This window comes from Puntigrus tetrazona, chromosome 2 (genome assembly GCF_018831695.1).
Source record: "Puntigrus tetrazona isolate hp1 chromosome 2, ASM1883169v1, whole genome shotgun sequence".
Lineage (NCBI taxonomy): Eukaryota > Metazoa > Chordata > Actinopteri > Cypriniformes > Cyprinidae > Puntigrus > Puntigrus tetrazona.
Genome location: NC_056700.1, coordinates 8,497,454 through 8,521,239, shown reverse-complemented (window position 1 = coordinate 8,521,239; position 23,786 = coordinate 8,497,454). Strand labels below are relative to the sequence as shown.

General features: G+C 40.1%; 1 protein-coding gene across 11 annotated transcripts; it reads left to right on the top strand.

Annotated features, from left to right (window-relative positions):
• Window positions 1–1,660: 1,660 nt before the first annotated feature.
• Window positions 1,661–21,975, top strand: eif4g1a (eukaryotic translation initiation factor 4 gamma, 1a). 11 transcript variants are annotated; one of them, XM_043218623.1, is made up of 34 exons: window positions 1,661–2,086; window positions 7,196–7,275; window positions 7,470–7,588; window positions 7,674–7,757; window positions 7,932–7,964; window positions 8,772–8,792; window positions 9,209–9,388; window positions 9,477–9,552; window positions 11,225–11,335; window positions 11,635–11,786; window positions 11,855–11,947; window positions 12,036–12,114; window positions 12,616–13,374; window positions 13,465–13,553; window positions 13,655–13,841; window positions 14,416–14,549; window positions 14,638–14,757; window positions 14,846–15,253; window positions 15,439–15,585; window positions 15,678–15,914; window positions 16,036–16,140; window positions 16,258–16,527; window positions 16,683–16,791; window positions 17,375–17,489; window positions 17,594–17,856; window positions 17,952–18,076; window positions 18,179–18,351; window positions 18,759–18,884; window positions 18,972–19,053; window positions 19,138–19,236; window positions 19,595–19,729; window positions 19,859–19,940; window positions 20,054–20,194; window positions 20,513–21,975. In XM_043218623.1, the coding sequence occupies exons 3-34, from the start codon at window positions 7,514–7,516 to the stop codon at window positions 20,692–20,694; spliced, it is 4,992 nt and encodes a 1,663-aa protein (XP_043074558.1). In that variant the 5' UTR covers window positions 1,661–2,086; window positions 7,196–7,275; window positions 7,470–7,513; the 3' UTR covers window positions 20,695–21,975. The 11 variants fall into 11 exon arrangements, with proteins under 11 accessions (XP_043074558.1, XP_043074545.1, XP_043074566.1 ...); XM_043218610.1 differs by having other exon boundaries at window positions 9,477–9,561; XM_043218631.1 differs by having other exon boundaries at window positions 1,662–2,086; window positions 9,477–9,561; window positions 14,861–15,253.
• The last annotated feature ends 1,811 nt before the right edge of the window (window positions 21,976–23,786 follow it).

Here is a 23,786-nt window from a genome sequence, read left to right as displayed (position 1 = left end):
TTGTATATTTCTGTTAATAAAAAGCCTCTCCGAGGCTTGTCGCCACACCCACTGCGTCTGTCGTTGGCTCCTCCCGCCGCAATATTCAAAACACTATGCTGATATATTTGAAAACTGATGCTTTTGAATGTCCGCATCACAGATATCAACCTTCTTATCTATAGATTTTCATAGCCTGTAAATTTGTTTGGTAGCTCACGGAGTAAAGATATATTTGAGAGGTGAGAAGCACAGGTTTGAATCCTGTTTAACTATGGTTCGACAAAACAGTTCAAGGAAGTTGAAATGGCATGGTTGCATCAACAAATGCCTTTTTATATCACTTTTGCACTTGTTAACGCTATAAGGTAGGTTTAGGGTTAGATGTGGTGTAAATTTGGTGCCGCAATACATACCTATAATTAATGCAATAAAAATGTGCTAGGGTTTACATATAGAACATGTTTTGCTTCCACTGAACATTTCTTTTGGAGACTGTGGTGAAATGCACATTTTTATATAATGTACATATTTTTATGATACACTGTTGGAGAATTTCCCTGTTGAAAAGCAAAAATCTGATGAGTGTATGCACCTTTCGCCAATTTATGCCCATGTATATGGATTGGCTCAACATGCAAAATCCACTAGCCAGTTTTCTTTGGCATTTTCTCTAAATCTGAGAGGATTCAGGCTCCCAAGTTGGACCCCTAATGTTGAGTCACTACATAACTCATATTAACTGACAGACAGGGAACTTGAAATGTAATATGAAAGCATACAAAAAATTCCGCTGTGTATGAGAAAAGTTTCTTCTGTGCATGTAAAAGTCTGTATTTTTTTATTTACTTCAGGGGCTTTGCATGTTGTGACTTTGACAACATCAATGAAAATAAAAACATTTACACACTTAATACCAAATATAAACCTGACAACAGTACAGTAAAAAGTTTTCATTAGGCGCTTGTGTAAAAATGCTGTAAAATGAGGATGATGTCAGAAATAAATGTCACAAATAGATTTTCTTTATCAATTATTTTTTTATTAAATAAATTAAATAAACATTTGGTGTCACCAGGGGCAAAAATAGTGTTCTAATAATCCTGTCCAGTATTTTATGATGCTGTTAAATTTACAAATACAAATAAATACAATTTGTACTTTATTTATGCTTTTTTTTGCATCGACTGAAAATTGCATGATGCATTTTCATCATATTTTGCTTTACATAACACGTGATCATTTATGTGTGTGTGTGTGTGTGTGTGTGTGTGTGTGCCCAAAGTGTGCTCTATTAAAACAGAACGCAAGGTTAAGTGGGAATAAAATAAAACCCGAAATGCTCGTTTTAAAACATTTCATGCTGTCTTTCGTGTCATTTTCATATTTTACTTAAATTAATAATGACACGTTCAATGCATAATTCGTCAAATGCAATGAATGAATAAATAAAAACAATTCAGTGCTGTTTTTATGCTTATGTCTCGTTTTAATTATTTTTTACACCATTCCGTGATTTAATTTTACAAATATGTATGACATTATTTTTGTACGCGAAGTTTTAATACATAAACGCTCGTTAATTTTGTGAGTGGAGAAGACTTTTATTATTTTTTTCTTATTTCTACCCTTGGCGAATGACCCCGCAGCGCTCAGGTTGATTAACCCGGAAGTACCCACGCGGCTCACTGAGCACTCCGTCCGGTTCTGCGGGCTCAAGGGGAGAAACGCTGAAGCACCATGGCTCTGTTCTAATCGCGTTTATTAAGAGAAGTGTGATCAACTTACCGGCAATCCGTCACCATCCGCGCCTTAAACATGGACCTCCAGTCAAGAGGCTTGTCTTGGGGGCATCAACTTTGTCAGTAGTAACATCTGGAAACTGTATTTATTATTTTTCCCCCATACTGTCACTTTTTCTCGCCTTTGCACGCTACATGGGATTTAAACCTAAAGTGTCAGCGGCTAGCCAACACTTCTCACTTGTTTAACACGAATATCCCTGTGGAAACCAAGACGCCCTCTGTTACTACCAAAAATCAAACTTTCAAGAAACACGTTGACGAAGTCTCGCCCTCAAGTTTTCCCCATTTGTCTGCGGCGCCGGGTGAGTAATCCTACTGCCTATGCTAACTTTGATAGCCGCGTTTAAACCGATAATCGTAGGGGCCAGGCGGGCCTAGATTGATCCTCGAGACCGGTTTAATGTTGATGTGTGTTCCCGTATCAAACATTTTCTCAACCAAACGCTATTCTTTCAACTCGTCGCTGATTATTTTCCTCCCTGATGCGTCGGTTTGCGTTTCTGAAGCTTTATTTTCCAGCACTTGGTTTTTTTTTTCCAGTTTCGCGCATTCTTATTGCTCACGTTTCTGGGAGTCGTTCTGTTACATCTGAAGAACATATGACCTCGACACGGTTTTGTCCGGTCCCGTTGAGGTTTACTCGGCCTGTCGGCGGTGGATGGCACGTTCCCTGGCGTTTGAGGAGCGTTTGTGACCGTTAAATGTCTCATGTGACGTGTGGAAGGAATGTCGGCACGCGGACGCCGGAATAAGTTTCACCGACTTTAATTCCTCGACAAACTCGACTTTACCGACGTGTTACATACGGTACTGTATATTAACCGGAGCTCTGATTTCACTGACCGTCGGCTTTCACCGTGTCATTGATTTAGAGACGGTAGCTAATAAGCTAGTGCGGTGAAATCGACACTTCCCTTCACGTTTGCTTTGGGCCCGGCTTGGTTTGATAGTTTTCTGAGAGGATTGTCGAGGTGGGTTTTCGTCGGATGCCGTGCGGAGGTCGTTAAATATTGATTTGGGAACAAGACGATGTTGTTGTGGTATATGGAAAGTGTAGTGGATCTAAACGTGTCAGTGCCATATGGAGGCTAGCTCTGTTAGCCACACCGGCAATGCATCATGGCTGCGGTGTGACACGTCTGTAGGAACCCAGCGTGCAGAAAACTCAACATTTGGAAAACGCTGCCCTAGTGGTTTCTTTTTCGGCTCTACCGGCGTGTTTTACAATGAGATGTTGGCATTTCGGTATATGAAAGATTTCATAATTGAATCTGCCTCTAAATTTATTTTCTCGTCGTTCTGTCACGTGAAGGGCCATAATGGGTTTACGTCAGTTGCTTGAAGGTGTAGATGAACTTTTTAATTTGTGTGTTCGCCCACTTTATGTGAAAAAAATGTAGATTGTCAGTTTCAGTTCTACTTTTATTGTGTTCAAAAATATGCAGTGGACGTTACACATTCCCTATCCACGTCTACTTTTATATTTTGCAATTGAAAATAATTAATGATGGGAGCCCCATGAGGGTGAGTGAATGCCAGTTAATTTTTGAATGTGAAATATGGCTCTGTGACTAGTGTAGAGCACTAGTCAAGTGTGTATTATTAATTGCTCAATACTAGAAATTTGGCTTCGTTGTGATACCACAATGCCATGCTTTGTTATCGATTAGTAAATCAATATCAGAGCTGACAAATGAACTGAAATCAAGAAAACAACAAAAATGGTGGCTCATCATTATTTATTAATCTTGATTAATGTTAGCTTTGAGTAGCCTTTATATATCTTTTATAAATGTTGTCCTACATTAGCAAATGCAGTGATATTGTTAATGATTAATGACAAATGCCAAAGTAATATTCAAAATCACATTTCTCTCTGCCCCTCTGATGTTTTCAGAATTTAATTCTCAAAAGTTTTAAATAAAAAGCTCTCTCTCACTCGTTTGTTTCATTTTAGCGGTCGGTGGAAACTTTTCATACACATTATTAATAGTGAAATTAATATAGCCAAACCTGTTGTTTCAAATGAAAGTAATATTTGATTTGTGTTTGATGTTTGAAATGCAAGTTAAAATATGTGACTAAAACATCAATGGTTGTAGCATTGCACATTTCAGTTTTCGCGTTTATTGCGTCACATCTTATGTGCGTTGATCAGTTGTTAGTAAAATTAAAATTAAGTCTGAATTTGATGAATGAAGCACTAACCTGTCGATATTTTAATTGTCTGAAAATATCAGGACGAGCAAGCAATAAATGTTTAAGATTTGATGTGCCTCCTGTGGTCAGTTTGTTCGCTTATCATCTTTTGTATGCAAATGAATACAATATTTTACTACTTCTGTTCTCTTCATTTTAGTTGTGGGCGCATTAACTTCATCTGTTTGATCCATCGCAGCATTCTGTTGTCACGGTCACCAGTTTTGCTGCAATTTCGGAACAACAGTGTATGAAGTAACAAACTGAGAAAAAATTATGATATTGTACAGTTTGAAATATGATAGATACCGTTCTTTTTTAGTGCCAGTATACCGCACACCCCTAATGAGTGTACTCCTACAATTATAGTTTAAATGATTACAAAGACATTTTTAGCACTCAATGTTTGTAGAGAAATGACACAGTCGCTGATCATGGATGAAATGTTTACGCGTTGAATTATTTTTAATCAGCTCTTCCAACAGGGTTGCAACTGGGATTGTCAAAAGTACTGATTCCAGTACTGAGATGTAAAAATGTGACACTACCAGCATTTCCCACGGGAATTTCACCAGTGACAACATTGTAACCGTTTAAGATTAGTTCATTTCAACCCCCTTTGCCTTCTTTCTGCCAACATTAAAAAGCAATTTTCTGTTCTCATTTTTATAAACTAGCTTCTCATAGTAATTATTAAATATAAAAAATTATGATTTTTGTTTTAGCCTTGATCATTGTGTGCCATTGGATCAAGGATCATCGCTCTCTGCTCTTCGCTGAAAGTTCCACAGATACACACAGGAGCATTTAAAAGCCATGTCTATCTGCAGATACCTAATATATCTGCTTATAGATGAATCCGCTGATAGTCCCGGCTTTCAAATGCTCCCTTGTGGGAACATAATCTGTGTAAAGCGATAATCATTGTAGCCAATCACATACATATCTATGCACACAATGGCCAATCAGCGGTGTTTGAGAACGCACTCAACAGTGCTTATAATTCCTGCAGGCAATGCTGGTATCATTACAGTTTTTAAATTTTAGTACCAACTGCTACCGAAGCCTATACTTCTGACAACCCTAGTTTCAACACTGTCCAAGGCCAGAACAACAACAAAATAGCGAAGACTGTAACAACAACAGGTGCTCACATTGACAAGCGAGGGAGGGAGGGAGGGAGGGAGGGTGGGTATGGGAATAGCCCAGCTTTGGTTTAGAAGAGTTAAAAATATTTATTGGCTTTAACTTATTGGGGAAAAATGGCACTGGACATGGATGACGCTACTAAGAGGGCGTTTGTTGACTGTGTGTTTGACTATAGTGTACGTGTGTAATGAAGTATACTTTGGCCTTAAGTGCTCCCAAATTTAGACATGGACTTTGATTGCGTGCTGTATAAGGCTTTTGTGTGTGCTTGTAATGGGTGTCTTGCCAGTTCTTTCAAATGCATTGATCATAACTCTACAGCTCTACATTTGAGCCTGCTGTTCCCTCCCCCCACCACCCCTCAAACACTTCATCTGGATGTCATGGATGGCTGGGCATCGGGCTATATTGAACACGCGCGTGGCCTTCCCTCCCCCATCAATGCCATAAACATCCCATGTTTAGCTCGTTCATCTCTAGGCTTCGTGTGTCCTACCTTACTTACACCTATGACACGAACGCCTTCTGACCTGTCGTCCCCCTTTTTTTTTTTCTTCTCCCTTTTGAGAAAATAGAATACATGCAGTTTTGTCTTGGTGGTCTGTCAAAGGCTCTCGTGTTCCCTCTGAAGGAAGCACATTCCCCACGTGCTTCAGTTCCCCAGCATCGCTCACCTCCCCCATCTGCCCTCTCCCAGAAAGTCAGGTCTTTTAGAGAGAGTCTGAGGGTGTTTATTGGTTACCATCTGTCGGGATCAAAAAAACAGAGCTGGATGGTAAGTCCTGCCCTATTGTGTGAGGGTCACAGGGGGCAGACAGACACTCCCAGAATGAAGAGCCTACATCTCTTTCACCCATGGTCTGAGCTCTCCAGCTGCTCTCCTGCGGCTTCCCCATCCTTCCTCAGCTGAGCTGAGAGATTGTTAAAAGCTAGTGTGCATCTGTGTGTTTGAGGTCTTAAGGGTGTGGTGTGCTCTTATCTGAATTGACACTGGTAGACCCCCACCCGTTTTTTACTTGCTCGCAGAGAACATTCATTCAGATCTTTCTGATAGCATAATCAGGTACACGCTGTACGTTGCTTCTCCATAATTGGTGTTCCTTACAGTTCCCGTCTTTGTTGCCATTATGTTTGACGTTCAGATGCTTGTCACTTGTGGAAATGTAACACATTCTTTGAATTGTTTTTAGATTATTGGTATTAGTTGTAGAAAGTGTCCTACCCATGTGCATAGTCTGTTGCTACTGTCGCTTCACTACGACTGTTCAGAAGTTTGGGCTTGGATTTGGAGTTTTATACTACTTTTCGGCACTGATACATTAATTTGATCAGTGACTGGTTAGGTTTGTTACAAAAGGTACTGTTCTTTAGAGCTTTCTTTTCATTAAAGAATTCTGGTAAAAAATTATGCAGTAAGTGTTGTGTATTTAAGAAATGTTTCTTTAGTTTCAAATAAATCATATTAGAATGATTTTGAAGGACTATGTAACACTGAAGATCGAGTTATTCAGCGTTGATGTATTAAAACAGAAAACTGTGCTTTTTATTATGTTTTTGGTTTAAGAAAAAAAGCCAAGGTGACCATAAATGACATTTAAAAACGACCCCCACCCCCAAAAATGACATGACAATCAAATATTTGAGCGATTAAACATTGCTGATTGTAGCTTGATTTGTTTGTCAAATTAAATTGAACAATGATATCTAAGTTTGTTAGTCCCCCTTTGCACAAGCCAGATAGGTGTGGTTTCAGTCTGACTGCCACTGCAACATTTACTTAAGGTTTTTTTTTTTTTTTTTTTTTTTTTTTTTTTGTCAGACAAATCGAGTTGTCTTTAAATCACATTTTTTAATTGCATTTACATGCAACAAATGTATTTATTTACAGGATGGAACATAGTGTTGCTGTGTACTTACATTGCACTATAGAACTTGACTCAGATTATGGTTGACATGAACATTCCATGAACATTTACGACTGGTGAATTGATGCTATCATGCTAATTTTTTTTTTTTTTTTTAGTCCAATGTTAAACTAATTGCCTCTTATTTTTTTTTTCCAGGGTGTATTGCTAACACACTACACAAGGACTCACCCTGAGGGCTTTTTGATACCCCAGAGATTCATAATACTAATTTAGAGGTATGATTTTCAGAAGTTATTGTGTAAGAGACATTATTGTATACTTCACTTACGTGGCTGTAAAACTATTAATTATTTTGATTAGTTGACATTACAAAGCTCGGTCTGTCTGTATTATTTTTTTTTTTTTTTTTACTGTTTGTCTGTTGAATCTGATCAATTTATCTTAAAATCATGTTTTCCTGATTCGCTAGTTTGGTCGGCAAGTGTGAGGCCCCCTCATGCAGAACCACGGGAAATGAATAAACCACCTCAGCCTATAACAGGACCCCCTGCCGTTCCCCACCCCGCCCAATCACCAGGACTGACACAGGTAAAAACGGTATTGGCTAAACCTACCTTCATGTGGATTATTTGAGTCTCGTTTAACAATATCTGTGTTTCCCTTTGTTCCACAGGCTGCCTATCCCCCAGGTCAGCCTTCCTCTGTTGTTTTTCCCGGGCCATCTCCACAAATGAACACTGCATCGCAACCCCGACAGGTACACCATCTTGAAGCTATGAAACTCTATGACCGACAAAGCTTTCAGTGTGTTTTGTGGCTTAGCTAGGTGGCCTAATTCCTGCTTGTGTTTGAGGAAAAACTGCACGTGTGGCAGAGTCCGCCTCCTTTTTGCATCTCAACTTTGACCTTTTACTCTTTACTTTCCTCCCAGTTTGCGCCAGGGCCTCGTGCTTTACACCAACAGGTACTACCAATTTTCATAAACTGGAGCCTGCTTGATTTTCCAAAGTCTTCTGTCTGTTAACCCCCAACACACACACAAACTAGTCTGTAATAAACTGCAGGTATTCTTGTATTTAGGTGCAGCTTTTGCTGGTTTTTCTGTGTATTCATTACCACTGTCATTAGGGTTGGGAATCCACACGGTTAAATTTCTTAAGCGCATATTTATTCCTCTTTTAAACTGGTGTATTCAGTCTGTACTTCCGACATTGACTCATTTGTCTTTTTAGATGTGGGCAAATTTTTACTTGCTGTAGTTCCAGTGACCATTGAGATGCTTCAATTCACAACATGGTGACTGGGCGCTACGTATGTGCTGGATTTTTATGAGTTAGGTGTAAACAAATGACAAATGGATTGCCCTGTTTAGGGTTCATTAAAACACATTTTGGAGTGTGAAATTGAGTTTTAAATTTAGTGATAGTGAACAATGCATATTTGAGTTCTTAACGGAACTGGGCCTCCTAAATCTTAATTCTGAATGATTTTTTATTTATTTATTTTTTTTCAATTCCCAACCCTAACTGTAAAAGACTGCATGTTTTATATTAGCCATTTTAAGTCTCATCCTTTCGCCATTGCCAGCTTGTTCCCTGTGTGCCACTGACCTCTTGTACTTGCACCATATTTCTTAGGCTGGTCTTAACTGTGCACGTTGGAAGCTTGCATTCACTGCTGTCGGTTAACGTTTACTGCTGCTTCTTGTTGTCTGTTTCTCTCTCACGCCTTCTCTCCACTCTATTTCTTCTGCTATTTTGTGTGGCTGAAGGGTGGATTCAGGTCACTGCAGGTAACTGGTCCTCTCATCTCCCTCTGTCCACTGCCAATGTAATTAGATTGTCCAGTTCTTCTCATATATGCATATTTTAAAGAAAAAGCAAGCTACAAGTTACACTGAAGTATATAATACGACAAGAAAGTTACGAAAATAGGGTCATTTTTTGTTTTATGTTGAAGGACCACAAATTAAAAACATTTATAGTTATTGGTGTGAATACATTATCTTTTCTGCTTGTAATTATAATAAACAAGGATGTCATATATATTCTTAAAATCTAGTCTACACTACTTTCCAAGATCACATAATATTGAGAACCGAATTAATGGCTGCTGAAAATAGTCGTTTGTTTGTTTGAATGGGGATGTAGTAAAAGAATGTGAACGTTTTGTGACTTGTATGCTGAAATTCTCTTATTTGCTCAACAGGCGTACTACCCTAACCGGCCCAACATGCAAGGCAGTGCCCCTCGGGTCCCACCCAGCAGCACCCCACGGTCTGTTGGACCCGCTCATGTCTACCAACCTACCTCACAGGTTATGATGATTCCCCAGCAACAGTTGCAGTTTGCCAACACTCAGGGCCATGCTATTTTCCTACACGGACAGGTAGCACATTGTTCTTATAATAACTAAGTTGTAAAGACTTTCTGAGGCTTTTCGTGCATCTAACGGCTTTTCTTGTTTTCTATTGTAGTACCGCACCCCCTACATGCAGCCAACGCAGCAGTACTCTGCAGGCTTTTACCCTGGAAGCAGTCCAGCTGAATACGGTACATATGGTAAGAGGCTCTGCTCTGGGCCTCCCCTGTTTGTTTGAATCACCCAACCCTGTTTTTCTAACTTCCCACCCTTATCTTACTCTTTTTCACTCAAAAGTGGTCTTGCGCCAGTCTGTGAAACACATTAGATTCCTTCTAAGTACTTAAAAGAACTATGTATTTTTTTTTTTTTTTATCACAAATTAGTTTTAATAAAGGCTTTTCCCAGGTCATCGTCACCTATAAATGATATAGTATTTTAACTTTGCTTATAGAAACTATGGCAACACTCAGTCACATGCTGCTGTTCAGTTCAATTTAATCAATATGGCTGTTGAAATAAAATGAAAATCATAGTGTTGATAGCATTAAATTTATCTGCTCAATGTCGCACCATAATTTTGTATGCGTTTTTACAATTTTACGTTTTTGTGCACACTGTAATGATTTTCACATGCGCTTTTTCCTTGCTTTTTTAAATTCGCTTTTGAGTTCGTATCCAAGCGTTTATTCACAGGCGACGAGCCAAGTGAATGTGCAAATTCACTTCCTGTCATTAGATGGCGCTTGATGAACAGAACTAGCGTGGTACACATTGAATCCTATTCCTCCAGATAACATCACCCTCTTATCAAGGTTTTTGCAGTTGCTGTTGCGTTTGTCATAAATCTTTGTTCAAACAACGAGACCAGCTGCTCTACCTTCATCTATTCTCGTTGCGTCATCTTCGTCTACTTCCTCTTTGTAATTGGGTATAAGTCGTGTATTACTGTAACTTTAGCAGCTCCAGGCATGTGAACACATGCACCGTTCTCATTGGACGCCCAGTTTTTACTGGTAAATCAGAAGCTTTACAGATAATAAGGGGAGTTTCAGTGTTTAGACTTGCACTAGAGGGTTGTCAATGTTGACAATGTAAATGTTCTTTGCTTGATCTATATAATTTATTCACTGTTTGAATAACTGTAATAGGCACAGGTAACATCCTCGTTCATATCATCATTAAGCTTCACCTTTGTTATTTTGATACTGCGATCTTTAGTGTTAAAGGCGTTGTGCCTTTTAAAATGTTCAGGAAACATTTTTGTGGAACTGTTGCTAATGGTGCCAAAATGACACTTAATACAGTAATCCAGTATTTTTGTCATTCCAAGAGAATGAAGATAATGTGCAGTTACATTAGAAAAATAATTTTGTCAGTAATGTGAATGCACTTATTACAAAGTTTGTTTCAAATCCAACTGCTTTATGTTTGAACTTGAACCTATTGTGAAATCAATTGCCTTAACATGAAAATCCAGATCACATTAATTACCACAGAAATGACTGCATTATCACAATAATTTGCAGAAACAACAGTTACTCTGTGTGTGTGTGTGTGTTCCATTCTTTATTTTTTCTTCCCTCTTTTGGAATACAAAATGTGTGTTTTGAGTAGGTTTTGCAACTTCACCTTAGATTTTGACTCTTTGATCAGTCAAATGCATTAAATAAGATCCCAGTCATAACTAACCTCTAAACACCTAGTTCTACCCTTCGTGTCTGCTCATATTATTGCCTCACTAACCATGTTCAGCACTTTATATCTGCTGCTTGTTGTTTCCTCTTACTCACTCTCGACCTTTGTCTCTTTCTCGGTCTCTTCTTACTTTCCTCTCTCCCCTTCTCCTTTGGCTGAGTTCAGATCCCTCTCTGGCAGGGAGGGAGAGGCAGGGGGGTGGGGGGAGAGGTGCAGGTAGAGAGAACGGACGTCTCTCGCTGCACGGAGCTCCTCTCACCTCCCAGCGCTATCCTGGTGAGTCTGAAGCGCAGGGCTGTTTGTTACATCTCTCGTCTCTGTTTTAGCCTGGCTGGTTGTTTTAACAAGGCAGGAAGCATGTAAGCTTTTGATGTAATGCTACTTCAACCTTTGACTTGGTGTCCTAGACAAAAAAAACAACCACAAACATTCTGGGATTGATCATTTATCACACGAATGGTATGAAGTGTTTTTGGTGGGAGGGGGAATGCTTTGCATGTGTATTCCCTTCCCATTAAAGCAGACCGTCTCATTTTGTCATCTAATATTTTTTTTTTTTTGTGTGTGTTGTCTAGCGGCTGCCTATTATCCTGCAACGCAGCAGTACCCAACGCCAGTGTCTGCTACGTCTGTCATAATGAGCTCCGCTCAGCAGCAACCAGCTCCACCTCCACAGCAAGCTCCGCCTCAGCAGACAGGACCAGTCAAACCTAGAGAGCGCAAACAGGTGGGTGGGAATGACATTTGAGGTTTATTTTAATCCATTTATGTGACTTACCAGTTGTTTTCTCACAGATCAGAATACGTGACCCCAACCAGGGTGGACGTGACATCACAGAAGAGATCATGTCTGGTGGGAGAACGACCTCCACACCCACTCCTCCACAGGTTTGTTGATTTGCTTCATGTGTTTTATAATGCTGTGAGCGTGAAAAAAAGGACATGCAGCTTTTAACAGATTTTTGTTTTTATGCAGACTGCTGGTCCAGAGGTTGGAGGTCCTGTCCAGACCAATGGTGAAAGTGTTCTGCCTGTTGCTTCTGTGATCAGAGCTGGTGAGTGGGCTTTCTTGAAAATACCCAAACAGGTTGGCAAAACAAGTACTTTAAAGGAATTCCTTTGCTTATTACTGTTGCCTTGGCAGCAAATTTGCCGATAAGGCCCTCTCCATGGTGAAGCAAAGAAAAAGGTCTATAAGAAACGTGTATATGTAGTGTCATTATAATGCTTAGTTTAAAACTGAAGCATAATTTGTTTTTAAACATCCTAAGTTTGAGGTTATTAACTCTGATTTCTAAGGACATTCCTCTCAAGTATTCTAATTCGTAAGTTTTGTCTTAATTTGTAAAAAAAATGTCAAAACGGTTTTGTTTTTAGGTTAAAAATGATTTAGAAAATAAGGAAAATTACTAATGGCAAAGAAAAATGTAATTCTAAAGAATGCCTTGTGAATCCAGACCCAGGAATGTGTTCCAGGCCAGTGTGAAAATTAAAACAGCAGACATATTTTATTTTGGTTGTGCTTATGTACACTGTTTCCTGTCCTTAATACTTAGATGATCAAGTGAAGTCCATGGCTCCTCCACCTGTTTCCACCCCTCCTCCATCAAAGACGCCAGAGCAAGCCCCTGTTGCACCTTCAACAGCTGACTCTAAACCTGTGCCAGAGATCAGACCTGTTTCACCTGTGAGCAAGGTTCCCATTCCTACAGGAGAAGAACCAGTGTTATCCCCAGCACTCACACCACCTCCTCCTACAAGCAGTCCCCAACTTTCAAAGCCTCAAACTGGTGACATTGTGGATGCTCCAGTACTCCCTGATGTCCCAGTTCAGAAGGAGCCTGAGGACGCCCCTGCAGTACAGCCAGCTTCTACTGGCGTTGAAAAAGAGGAGTCAGAGGTAGCCAAAGAGAAAGAGCCTGAACCTGTGGCCGAAATGGAGGCCGCATCTGATGAATCTATGCCGGCTGCTATCATCTCCACCCCTGTGGAGTCTCCTCCTGCTGTAGCTAATGATGATGAGGTTGCTTTTAAGGACACCGCCCCTCTGTCCACAGAGACACCTGTTTCAGAGACAGTCGTTGATGAGCCAGAGGAACAGCCTTTGCTTAACGGTTTGCCTGAGGACTCTGTAGAGACTCCAGTAGTGAAGCCGGAGAGCTCCACTAATCCAGTTTCTGAAGAAGCGGTTCCTCAGGTCCAGCAGAGCTGCCTTATGGCTGTGGAAGCACCTGTAGAGGAAGCAGAAAAGGAGAAGGTGGAGGAGACGCCTGCCCCTGTAACAGTCTGTCCTGTTGAGGAAACGACTATGCAAGGTGGGGAAATAGGTTCTTGTGGAACAGTTAGCATATTGTTGTTTTTCTTCCTATCAGGATAAAGTTTGACTTTGGTTTCTCTCTTCGTAGTTGCCGAAACAACAGTGCCAAAGAAGAAAAAGAAGATGAAGGATCTGAATAAGAAAGATGTAGGGGATGTCCTAGATGCCTTCAAAGAGGTTTGTATATTATGCTGCATTGTGCTCTTTTTACAGTAGGGCTTCTGTGACTGTGCGAAGAATACAGTTGTGCATTTATAAATCTTCTGTATCTGTTTCAGCCTGAGGAGGAAAAGCCAGCTCCAGAGCCAGAGGTTGCTCAGAAAGAGCCCTCTCCTGCTCCAACCCCTGCCCCACCAGCTGAAGAGTCAGACGAAACATGGGAGGACAAAGAGGACAAGCTTGACACTGAAAATATTGAACCTGAGGCATCTAAACCTGTGGAACAGAAGTATCAATATAAAGAAGGTTAGAAGTCAGATTATTTGGGTCTCATTTGATAATGTTCATCTTGTTTTATGTATTACAGCAATTTATGAGTGCTTTTATTTAGTGGGCAATAATCTCCAATCTCTTATTCTCTGCAAGGCTGGATAATTTTTTTTCTAAAAAAACCCTGTAAATCTGTAATATTGTTTTAATAATATAACTATACTATTTTTCTCAATTTTAAAATGGAAATTACACCTTTTGATGGCACAGCCAAAGTTTGCAACTGCTTGCTTTGCCTGTCACATGATCTTTCAAAATTTATGAAAAATAAGTGCTGAAAACTGACTTAAGTCTACATATTTACATCAATGCACTTGGCCTTTTGATTATAATTTGATTAAAAAAAATTAATAATGGCTTTTTTTGTTTTGCAGTGAATAAAATGAACATTCCTAAATTTGATTATTTAATAGGAATGCAGAAAAAAACCCCAACAACTTAGAAAGCTAGTATGTAGTGTAACAAGACTAACAAGGCATGTTCACCTCGTCTTATTCTGAATGTTTGTGGGCCTGTTTTACAACTTTTTCTGTTCAATTTCTTTTTGCAGAGCAATGGAAGCCCATCAATCCAGAGGAAAAGAAACGATATGACAGAGAATTCCTGCTTGGCTTTCAGTTCATTGGGGCAAGCATGCACAAGCCCGAGGGTTTGCCACACATCAGTGATGTTGTCTTGGACAAGGTGAGGCTTTTATCTGGAGCCAGCAGGGTTAACCTTTTCGGTCACTTGCTAAAAATGATGATAAACCCTCCTGCTTTTTGGACAACAGGCAAATAAAACCCCCTTGCGGCCTTTGGATCCCAGGAGTCTGATGAATTGTGGGCCAGATTTCACACCTTCATACGCAAACTTGGGAAGACAGTCATCTGGTGGAGGAGGGAGAGGACCGGTAAGTTGATACTCTTTACTCTCACGTTTCAAAATTCAGTTAAAAACTATTTGAGTGTATGTTGAGATCAGTCATTTATTTTTAAAAGTTGCACTCCTCTCAGTCTGCACGGCGCCCTCAGCCAGGTCGAGGCAAAGACCAAATGAATCGCAACCCCAAGATCATCACCAGCTTGTCTCTTAAAGACAACGTGGAACTCAACCAGGCTGAGAATGCTTGGACGCCTACAGTGAAGAAGCAAGTCCGAAGCCGTGGAGGAGAGGAGGATGAGGACGATTCAGAAGTTGGGAAAACGCAGGAGCTCTTCCGGCGCGTACGCAGCGTCCTTAATAAGCTCACGCCACAAATGTTCCAGCAGCTGATGAAGCAGGTGACGGAGCTCACCATAGACACAGAAGAGAGGCTCAAGGGTGTCATTGACCTTATCTTTGAGAAAGCCATCTCCGAACCCAACTTCTCCGTAGCTTATGCCAACATGTGCCGCTGCCTTATGGGGGTGAGTATCATTCACCTGTATGTTGGCTGGCATGTGTGGATCGTGCCAATAATAATTAATCACAATAATTTAACAGCACTAGTGTAAACAAACCTCATTGGTTCTTGTGTAAGTAACATTTTAAGCTTTTTGTTGGATGTAAATGAGAAATAATTTAAATATTGTTACTGATTTGCCTTTTCCAGCTTAAAGTCCCCACTTCAGACAAACCGGGAGTCACTGTGAATTTCCGTAAACTACTACTCAATCGTTGTCAGAAGGAGTTTGAAAAGGACAAGGATGACGACGAGATCTTTGAGCAGAAACAGAAAGAGCTGGATGCTGCGTCTGAGGTGACGTCTTGCCACATTTGTAAACAATCAAATCGGTGCAAGGTATATGAAATGGTTCTGTTGAAATTAAAGTGGTTTCGTTTTTACCTTAGGAGGAGGAGCGTCAGCGCCTGAAGGAGGAGCTGGAGGAAGCCAAGGACAAGGCACGTAGACGGTCGCTTGGAAACATCAAGTTCATCGGAGAGCTGTTCAAGCTGAAAATGCTGACAGAACCCATCATGCATGACTGCATCGTCAAGCTTTTGAAGAACCATGATGAGGAGAGCTTAGAATGCCTCTGCCGCCTGCTCTCTACTATTGGAAAAGATCTAGACTTTGAGAAGGCCAAGGTACAGCATGTTTGTATTTTGACCAGTCAAACTTTATGCCCATCACATTATGAGCCCCCACCATTTTATAGTTTTTTTACTTTTGTTACAGTCAGATTTAATGTTTCTGTATTGTATGTAGCCACGAATGGATCAATACTTCCACCAAATGGAGAAGATCATTAAAGAAAGGAAGACGTCTTCTAGAATCCGCTTCATGCTTCAGGATGTTTTAGACCTCCGAAAGGTAACCATGCTTGGTTTAGTAAATTTTCTTTGTAACAGTAGCCGGCACGCAAGTGTTTGGCTGTAACCTCATTTTTAAAACACTCTTTTAACTGTGTATATGGTCTCTGTCACACAGAACAACTGGGTGCCCAGAAGAGGAGATCAGGGTCCCAAAACCATTGATCAGATCCATAAAGAGGCAGAGATGGAAGAACATAGAGAGCAAATCAAAGTACAGCAACAGCTGCTGTCTAAGAAAGACTCCACTCAGGGTCGAGGGGGCCGTGGTGGGCCGCACTCTTCTGGGGGCCGTGGTAGTCAGACTCAAGATGAGGGCTGGAACATAGTGCCTATTACCACTAAGAACAGACCTATTGACACCAGCCGCCTCAGTAAAATTACCAAGGTGATTTTTTTTTATATATATATATATATATATATATATATATATATATATATATCATTTTTGTAAAAAAATATATAAAAAAATATAATATAAATGTATCAATTTCAGTTGTCTGATGTTCTTAGTCATATTTCTCCTGTCTTTTTTTTCTATAGCCTGGTGATTTCAACAACCAGCTTCTGGCCCCGGGAGGAAAAGGCTCATGGGGTAGCTGGGGTAAAGGGAGCAGTGGAGGCACAGGAGCCAAGTCCTCTGGTGAACAAGGTGAGCAATCGCCCAGGTCTTATTTACTTTGGACCTCACACAGCACAGAGAAGCCCAGCTCTTTGTCAGTTTTAATTGCTGCTGCTTACCAATACAGTCCTCAAATCTTTAGGAGAAGTGGTATTACTTTTCAATGAAATGAGATAAAGATTTTGTCAGTTTTATCCACCACAAAAACACATGTAGACCTGTGATTGGTAAATGAAGACACAAGACTGATCCTGGTTGAGAATAACTGCTATACAGTAGCTATTTTTTCTTGTTACCTTTTTTTAATGTGCATCGACTTGGTGGATGCAAAGGGTCTTTTATTCACATGTTTTTGCGCACAAATCAGGTCTTCTGAAGGAAACATTAGCTGTTGACTGTTTTTTTTTCCAGGAGCCAGAGTGTCTTAGAGACTTTTTTTTTTTTTTTTTTTTTTTGTCAACCCAGTTAACCACAGAGAACATTTCAGAAACTACTCTTAACAATAGCATGGAAACCACCCTCAACATTGACAACCATCTCTTTGCAAAATGCGAGCTACAGTGTCTTCTATGGTAAAAGCAAGTCTAATGCTGTCCTTTTTTATCTGATGCAGACCAGGGGAGACCAGCCACTAGCACGCTCAACCGCTTCTCTGCATTGCAGCAGTCTGGACCCCCTTCGTCATCCTCCTCCTCCTCACTTGACTCTGATCGAAGAGTGCCTCAGAGGTAATTTTGTAGTGCTGCTGCTGTTTTGTAGGGTGAATGAGTACTAACATCAACCCTGCAAGAAACCTAATTACACAAGTTCTAATTGCACATCTGCTGTGCAGGAACAGCTCCAGTAGAGACCGCAGCGATCGAGACCGCGGTGACCGGGACAGGGATCGATTTGACCGATTCGATAGTAGGCGGGAAGACCGAGACAGAGGCCTCGACAGACCCCGTCAGCCCATCACTAAACGCAGCTTCAGCCGTGAAAATGAGGAGCGCCGAGGCGACAGTCGTGGGCCGGCGGATTCCGTACGCCGGGTGTCCAGCATGACTGAGAACCGCGACCGAGGCAGTCGAGAGCGTGATAGAAGCAAGGAGACGGGTAAGAGTCCATAGTCTTGCGGAACCGTGTAGTATAGATCTTTTGAGTTGACGATTCATAAATTGATCAACACTTTACCTGCTTTGCTTTCTCAGTGAAGCCGATGTCGGCTCCTGCTCCACCACCACCTGTTCAAGCTAAACCCGCACTGAGCGAGGAAGAGCTGGACAAGAAATCCAAATCAATTATTGAAGAGTATCTTCACATCAATGACATGAAGGTTTGTACGGCCATATTTTTTTATTTTATTGGCACAGGAAACATAACCTGCAAATTAACCATGGCATCTTCCACTTACGCTATTCTTGTTACTCTTTGGTAGGAGGCATTGCAGTGCGTGCAGGAGTTGAACAGCCCCTCTCTGCTCTTCGTGTTCGTACGGAACGGCGTAGAGTCCACTCTTGAGCGCAGCACCATCGCTAGAGAGCATGTAGGCCTGCTGTTTCAGAAGCTTGTTAGTGCTAGAATATTACTACCTGAGCAGTACTACAAGGGGTGAGTTCAAAGACCGCTACAGTTCATTATTGTGCAATAGTATGGCAGACATCTGAACATTTGTAGCCAGTTTTTCCACTCATGACCTCTGTTTTGAGTCTTGGTTGGGAAAGAGCTAATTTTTTTTTTTTTTTTTTTTTTTAAGATGACAAAGACCAAAACGTAATGGATCACTCTAATGTTACTATCGATATTCTTTTATTTTTATGTGCTGTATGTTTTTAATACAGTAATCAACATTTAAGATGGATTAAAGTTGATCCCCTTCAAATGTTGACTTTTATTCTTAGGTTTTAGTTTTAATAAAATAGTTTTATGTACTAAAATGATATTAGTCGGCTTGATGCGTTCTAATGGTTTCTTTGCAGCTGTGCACTTATTTTGTTGTTTGATTTGACCCGCTCTAGATTGCAGGAGATTCTGGAGATAGCAGATGACATGGCCATTGACATTCCTCATATTTGGCTCTACTTGGCCGAGATCATCACGCCAATGTTGCAAGAGGGAGGCATCCCTATGGGCAAGCTTTTCAGGTTAGGCACTGAACCTTGGTTTTATGCCTGTATGCAAAGATTATAAACCATCAATAAATCCATCTGACCTATTTAATTCATCCACAGGGAAGTTTCCAAACCTTTACTTCCTATGGGCAAAGCAGCGATCTTGCTTGTTGAAATACTTAACCTTCTCTGCAAAGGACTGGTAAGTATCATGCTGTGGCAAATTCTTATGTAATTTGCATATTGCAGTTTCTGTGTTTTTTATTTTTTTCTATAATGTTCTCAGAGCCACAAAAAAGCTGGAGTGATGTGGTTGGAGGCGGAACTAAGCTGGAAAGACTTTCTGCCTGAAGATGAGGATGTCAATAAGTTTGTTACAGAGCAGGTACTAAAAGCTATTCACTTGAATTCAACATAATTTCTGAAATGTTCATGTATAAAGAAAAAAACAAACAAACAAATTGCTCAAATGGTTTTACTGTCGGCACCAAACAAAATGCATTATTTTAGTAACCATCGTAACTCCTTTCTTGTGATATTACTCACATCCTTTGTCTTCGCATCTTCTCTGGCAGTGCCACAAAAGAACAAAAAGGCATTTTTCTGCATTTTTGTTCTTTTCCTTCGCAATATTTTTGTATGTTTTACGTGCACTTGTACTTATGCACTATAAGTTCAAATTATATACAAAACTGTAAATATCTTTTGTAAGCCTGAAGGTCATTAAGATGTTGTATTTGCAGAAAATGGAGTTCACTCTTGGTGAGGAGTCTGAGAAGCCCAGTAAGAAGGAACTGACTGCTGAGGAGCTGAGTAAACATTTAGACAGGTTGTTACAGGGAAAAGCCAACAACCAGAGGATCTATGACTGGGTAGAGGTGAGTGTGTGCTTTTTGGCTGTGATTCAAAGCTCTTTAATCCAACCTTAAGGTATTGCGGCGATCTGTATTATGGGTATGATTATGCGCATGGGAACATGTACCGACTGGTGTTCCTTTCCTTTAAAGGCCAACCTAGATGAGCAGATGATGAGCTCCAATCAATTTGTGCGGGCCCTGATGACGTCTGTGTGTCAGTCTGCCATTATATGTGAGTGAATCTATTAGATGCAATCCACTTCCCTCACTTTAGTTTGACTTCAGACCTGAACTTGCAGCGACTTGTTCTTGATGTTAATTGTGTGCATTAATGAACCGTTATAGGTGAGAACCCTTACAAGGTGGACGTGGAGCAGATTACCCAAAGGGCCAAGCTGCTGCAGAAGTACCTCTCTGATGAAACGAAGGAGCTGCAGGCACTCTATGCTCTTCAGGCTCTCATGGTGCAGATGGAGCAGCCTGCCAGTGTTTTTTTTTTTTTTTTTTTAAACACTTCCTCCTCCTCCATTTGACATTTATTAATAGTGTTTGAAGTTGTATTGTTAAAGGAAAAGTTCACCCTAAAATGAAAATGGCCCCATGATTTGCTGCCTTCCTAGTTCGTGAGAGTCAAGTTCTGGCTTCTTGGCTGACCTCTGACTGTATGATATAAGCTGGACCTTGACTCTCACGAATGCGCATACAGCTGCTGTCGGAAGTCAGCAGTTATTTTTTTTTTACAATTGTCAAAAAATGTATACACTGGAAGTGTAGTTAAATACATTTCGTCTCTGTTTTACCCAGATTTACTGCGCATGTTTTTCGACACATTGTACGACGAGGACGTGATCAAAGAGGAAGCCTTCTATAAATGGGAGTCCAGCAAAGACCCGGCGGAGCAGCTGGGGAAGGGTGTGGCCCTGAAGTCCGTCACTGCCTTCTTCACTTGGTTACGGGAGGCCGAGTCCGAATCGGACAACAGCTAATCCTGAACTTTGCTAGCCCAGGTAGCACCGGAGACAATCTGCTGCCGTGGACTAATGAGAGGAGGATATCTGACAACCAAGTTGAACTTGATCCTCGTAAAGCCAATCTTATCTGTTTCGGGGTGGCTCTTGACAGATATAAACTACAATCATTTCTCAGTCATTTCTTTTGCTCTCTATATCTATCGTGGCTTATGTCCACCAAAAACAATAATAAAAAAAAACAAACAAAAAAAAAATCTGCAGGACTGCTTAAACGTGTTACCAATTCATCGTCATTTATTTTTAACAAGAGATTCTTGGGGGGAAAAAAAAAGTACAAACCAACGCTGCTCTTACATGTTAATATAGATTTATATGCAATGTGGTATATGACGGAACGCGACATGGCGTCATATATATATTGAGTAGAGGGCGTGATGGCGATCATGTCTTTTAGGTTTGTAATGTCGGATCAAACGCCGAGCTCCTACAGGCATTTTCTTTCGTGCGTGTATGAGAGGAGTCTTTAAATCCAGAGACTAATACGCAAGCGTAGTGTTTGATGAATTCTCTAAGTGACGAATGAAATTTGAGTAGCGTTTATTTCGCTCCTTTTTTTTTTTTTTTTTTTTTTTTTTTTGCTTCCTGTATCCTTTAGAAATGGTTGGACCTGTTGAACTTCAGGATGATGGTCTGGGATGGACTTTGACCTTTTTGACCTTTTAGTGCTGCTGGATGAGGTTGGGGTCCAACATGCTTCCTACTAAGCCATCCTTGTCCTGCTTCCTAGCTCACACTTTTGCGTCTTACCTCTCTTGAAGAACTGATGGGGGACTTTGTGGAAGCCCCACTTGAGCAAGCCTGCGGTGGAATTTTAAGAGAAATCATTAAAACTTGAAGCATATAGAAAAATCAACTTGATGAAATGACAGTAATGATCCTAAAGCCTTTTCTACTTGCGAAGTGGAAACACATTTCAGGAGCGTTCTGTACATACATATGGAAATGTTTTTTTTTTTTTTTTTTGGTTTTTATTTTCAGAAATTAAAAGCTTAAAAATCTGATGTAATGCCATTTATTTTTTTCCAACAGAAATGGCAGTTTCCCTGTATTTAAGATTTGTTTTCTTCCAGATGGTAAGAGGTGCTTACAATGATCCATTGATTAGTTTTATTGAAAAAAATGTGTAAATATTTTTTGCTCTCTTTATTATTTAAGGAATTAAATGCTTTCGCATCAAACTGGAAAACGTTGGAGAGATGAAACATTGCAAATAATAAAAGATTATCAAGTTGCTAAGTAGAGTGTTTGAGGGATGTGGGGTCAGTTTTTTTTTTTTTTTTTTTTTTTTTTTTTTTTTTTTTTTTTTTTTTTTGCATATTGTGATTTATTTTTCATTATGGAAAAGGTACAGTGAGTTTTCCCTGTGGAGAAATTCAACTTTGGTGCATTAATGCTGTAATGAGTCTTTCTGCCAGGAGAGGGCCTGCTAAACAAATTCTATTCGATTTGCTCTAATGCTTAATTTTTCTTTTTTTTTTTTTTTTTTAAAATATGGAAAAATGCTGATGACAGGGACTTTAGTTTATTAAGTTTAGTTTTTACTATTGCATTTTAAAGATGAGAAGTTGCTACGAAGTTGCTACGAAGTAATAGCGTTTATGCAGATTTATAAACTGCTGTACACTAGGTGTGTGCTATTAATATTTATGGGTAATTCCATGAAGTGCCTTTTTGAAAAGGTGCTTTTAAATAAGAATTTAAGAATTGTATCAGACAGTGAAAGTGTTAATTGCGTTGGGAAGCTGGGACTGAATTTTAATATTTCAAGATAGGTATGCTTAAGACTGGGCTTACTGTTCATTATGAGCCTTTTGCTGAAGGTCATGACACTGGAGTTTTTATTAGAGAATTTATATTTCACCAAAAAAAGTATTTGCACTAAGTTGTCCCCTGCTGGAACCTTGTGTTTGTATGTCAAAAAAAAAAAAAAAGTCAAGCACAAACTCTTATTACTGGATGCGGACAACTTTTTCTCCCTATAATAATCTCCCTGCATATTTGTTAAAGTAAAAGATGATAGAGTTACTGGGGTTTTGTTGAAATGCGGTCGTATTTTTCATCTAAGAAATATTTAATCTGTGCTTAAAGACGAATTATCAGTAGAGACAACCTAGTCACGAAAGGTAGACATCCTCTAACAAGTTATTTTAAACCACAGCCCACCCTTGAGACAGGACTGGCTTATTACACTTGTTCCATGTATCGCGTGCACAGCGGCAGACTGCTGCTGAATTAAACATTCTTTCTTTTCCTCTGAATGTGCTGGATATAATGGCAACAGAGTCGTGGCTTCTTGACCTTGAAATCTAGAGGTTTTCGTGTCCTTGCAGCACAGGGTGAACTGATTCCTCGTTTGCTGAGACATCAAAACCTAAAAAACGCGCTATAAAGGCAACCGTTTGTTCAGACTGTCGTTTTCGGGCATGGGACGCCTTATACGCTTATTATTAAGCAGCAGCGTCCATGGAATGAAGAACGCGTTTTCTGTATTATCTTAGGTCCCACTGACTACACTGAAAGTGAGCAAATGACACGTTTTGAACACAGGGAATGAAAATGTATTGAGGAAATAACCGCACGCTGTGAAGTATGGCAAGCCGGTTAAACATTTAAAAAAAATATACATTTGAAGTGGGTAAAGCGATAGTGACTCTGCAAAGGATTCTGAGCTTAGGTTTCAGCAGCAGATGGCGCTCTACTCTAGTTATTATCTGCGTGCTCAAATACTCATGAAGAAGAGCGCTAAAGAGCTCTCATACGTTTAGCAGAATGCTTTTATGACACAGGATTCATGTAAACGACTTGCGGTGAACACCCTTTTGCTTCAACCATTTTGAATTGTATTTAGGCTCAAGTGTGTGTGTGTGTGTGTGTGTAAGGATTTGGAAACAAGTAGAGTACAGCTAAAGCGTGCAATGCCAAAAGTGGAGATGGCATTTTATAGTAACAGGAATGAATAACGTTTAAAACTTGTGTGAGTGAAATCGCCTCAGTTTTGAATGTACAGAAAGCTGCTAGCATGCTAGCTAATGTAAACACTGTAAAAT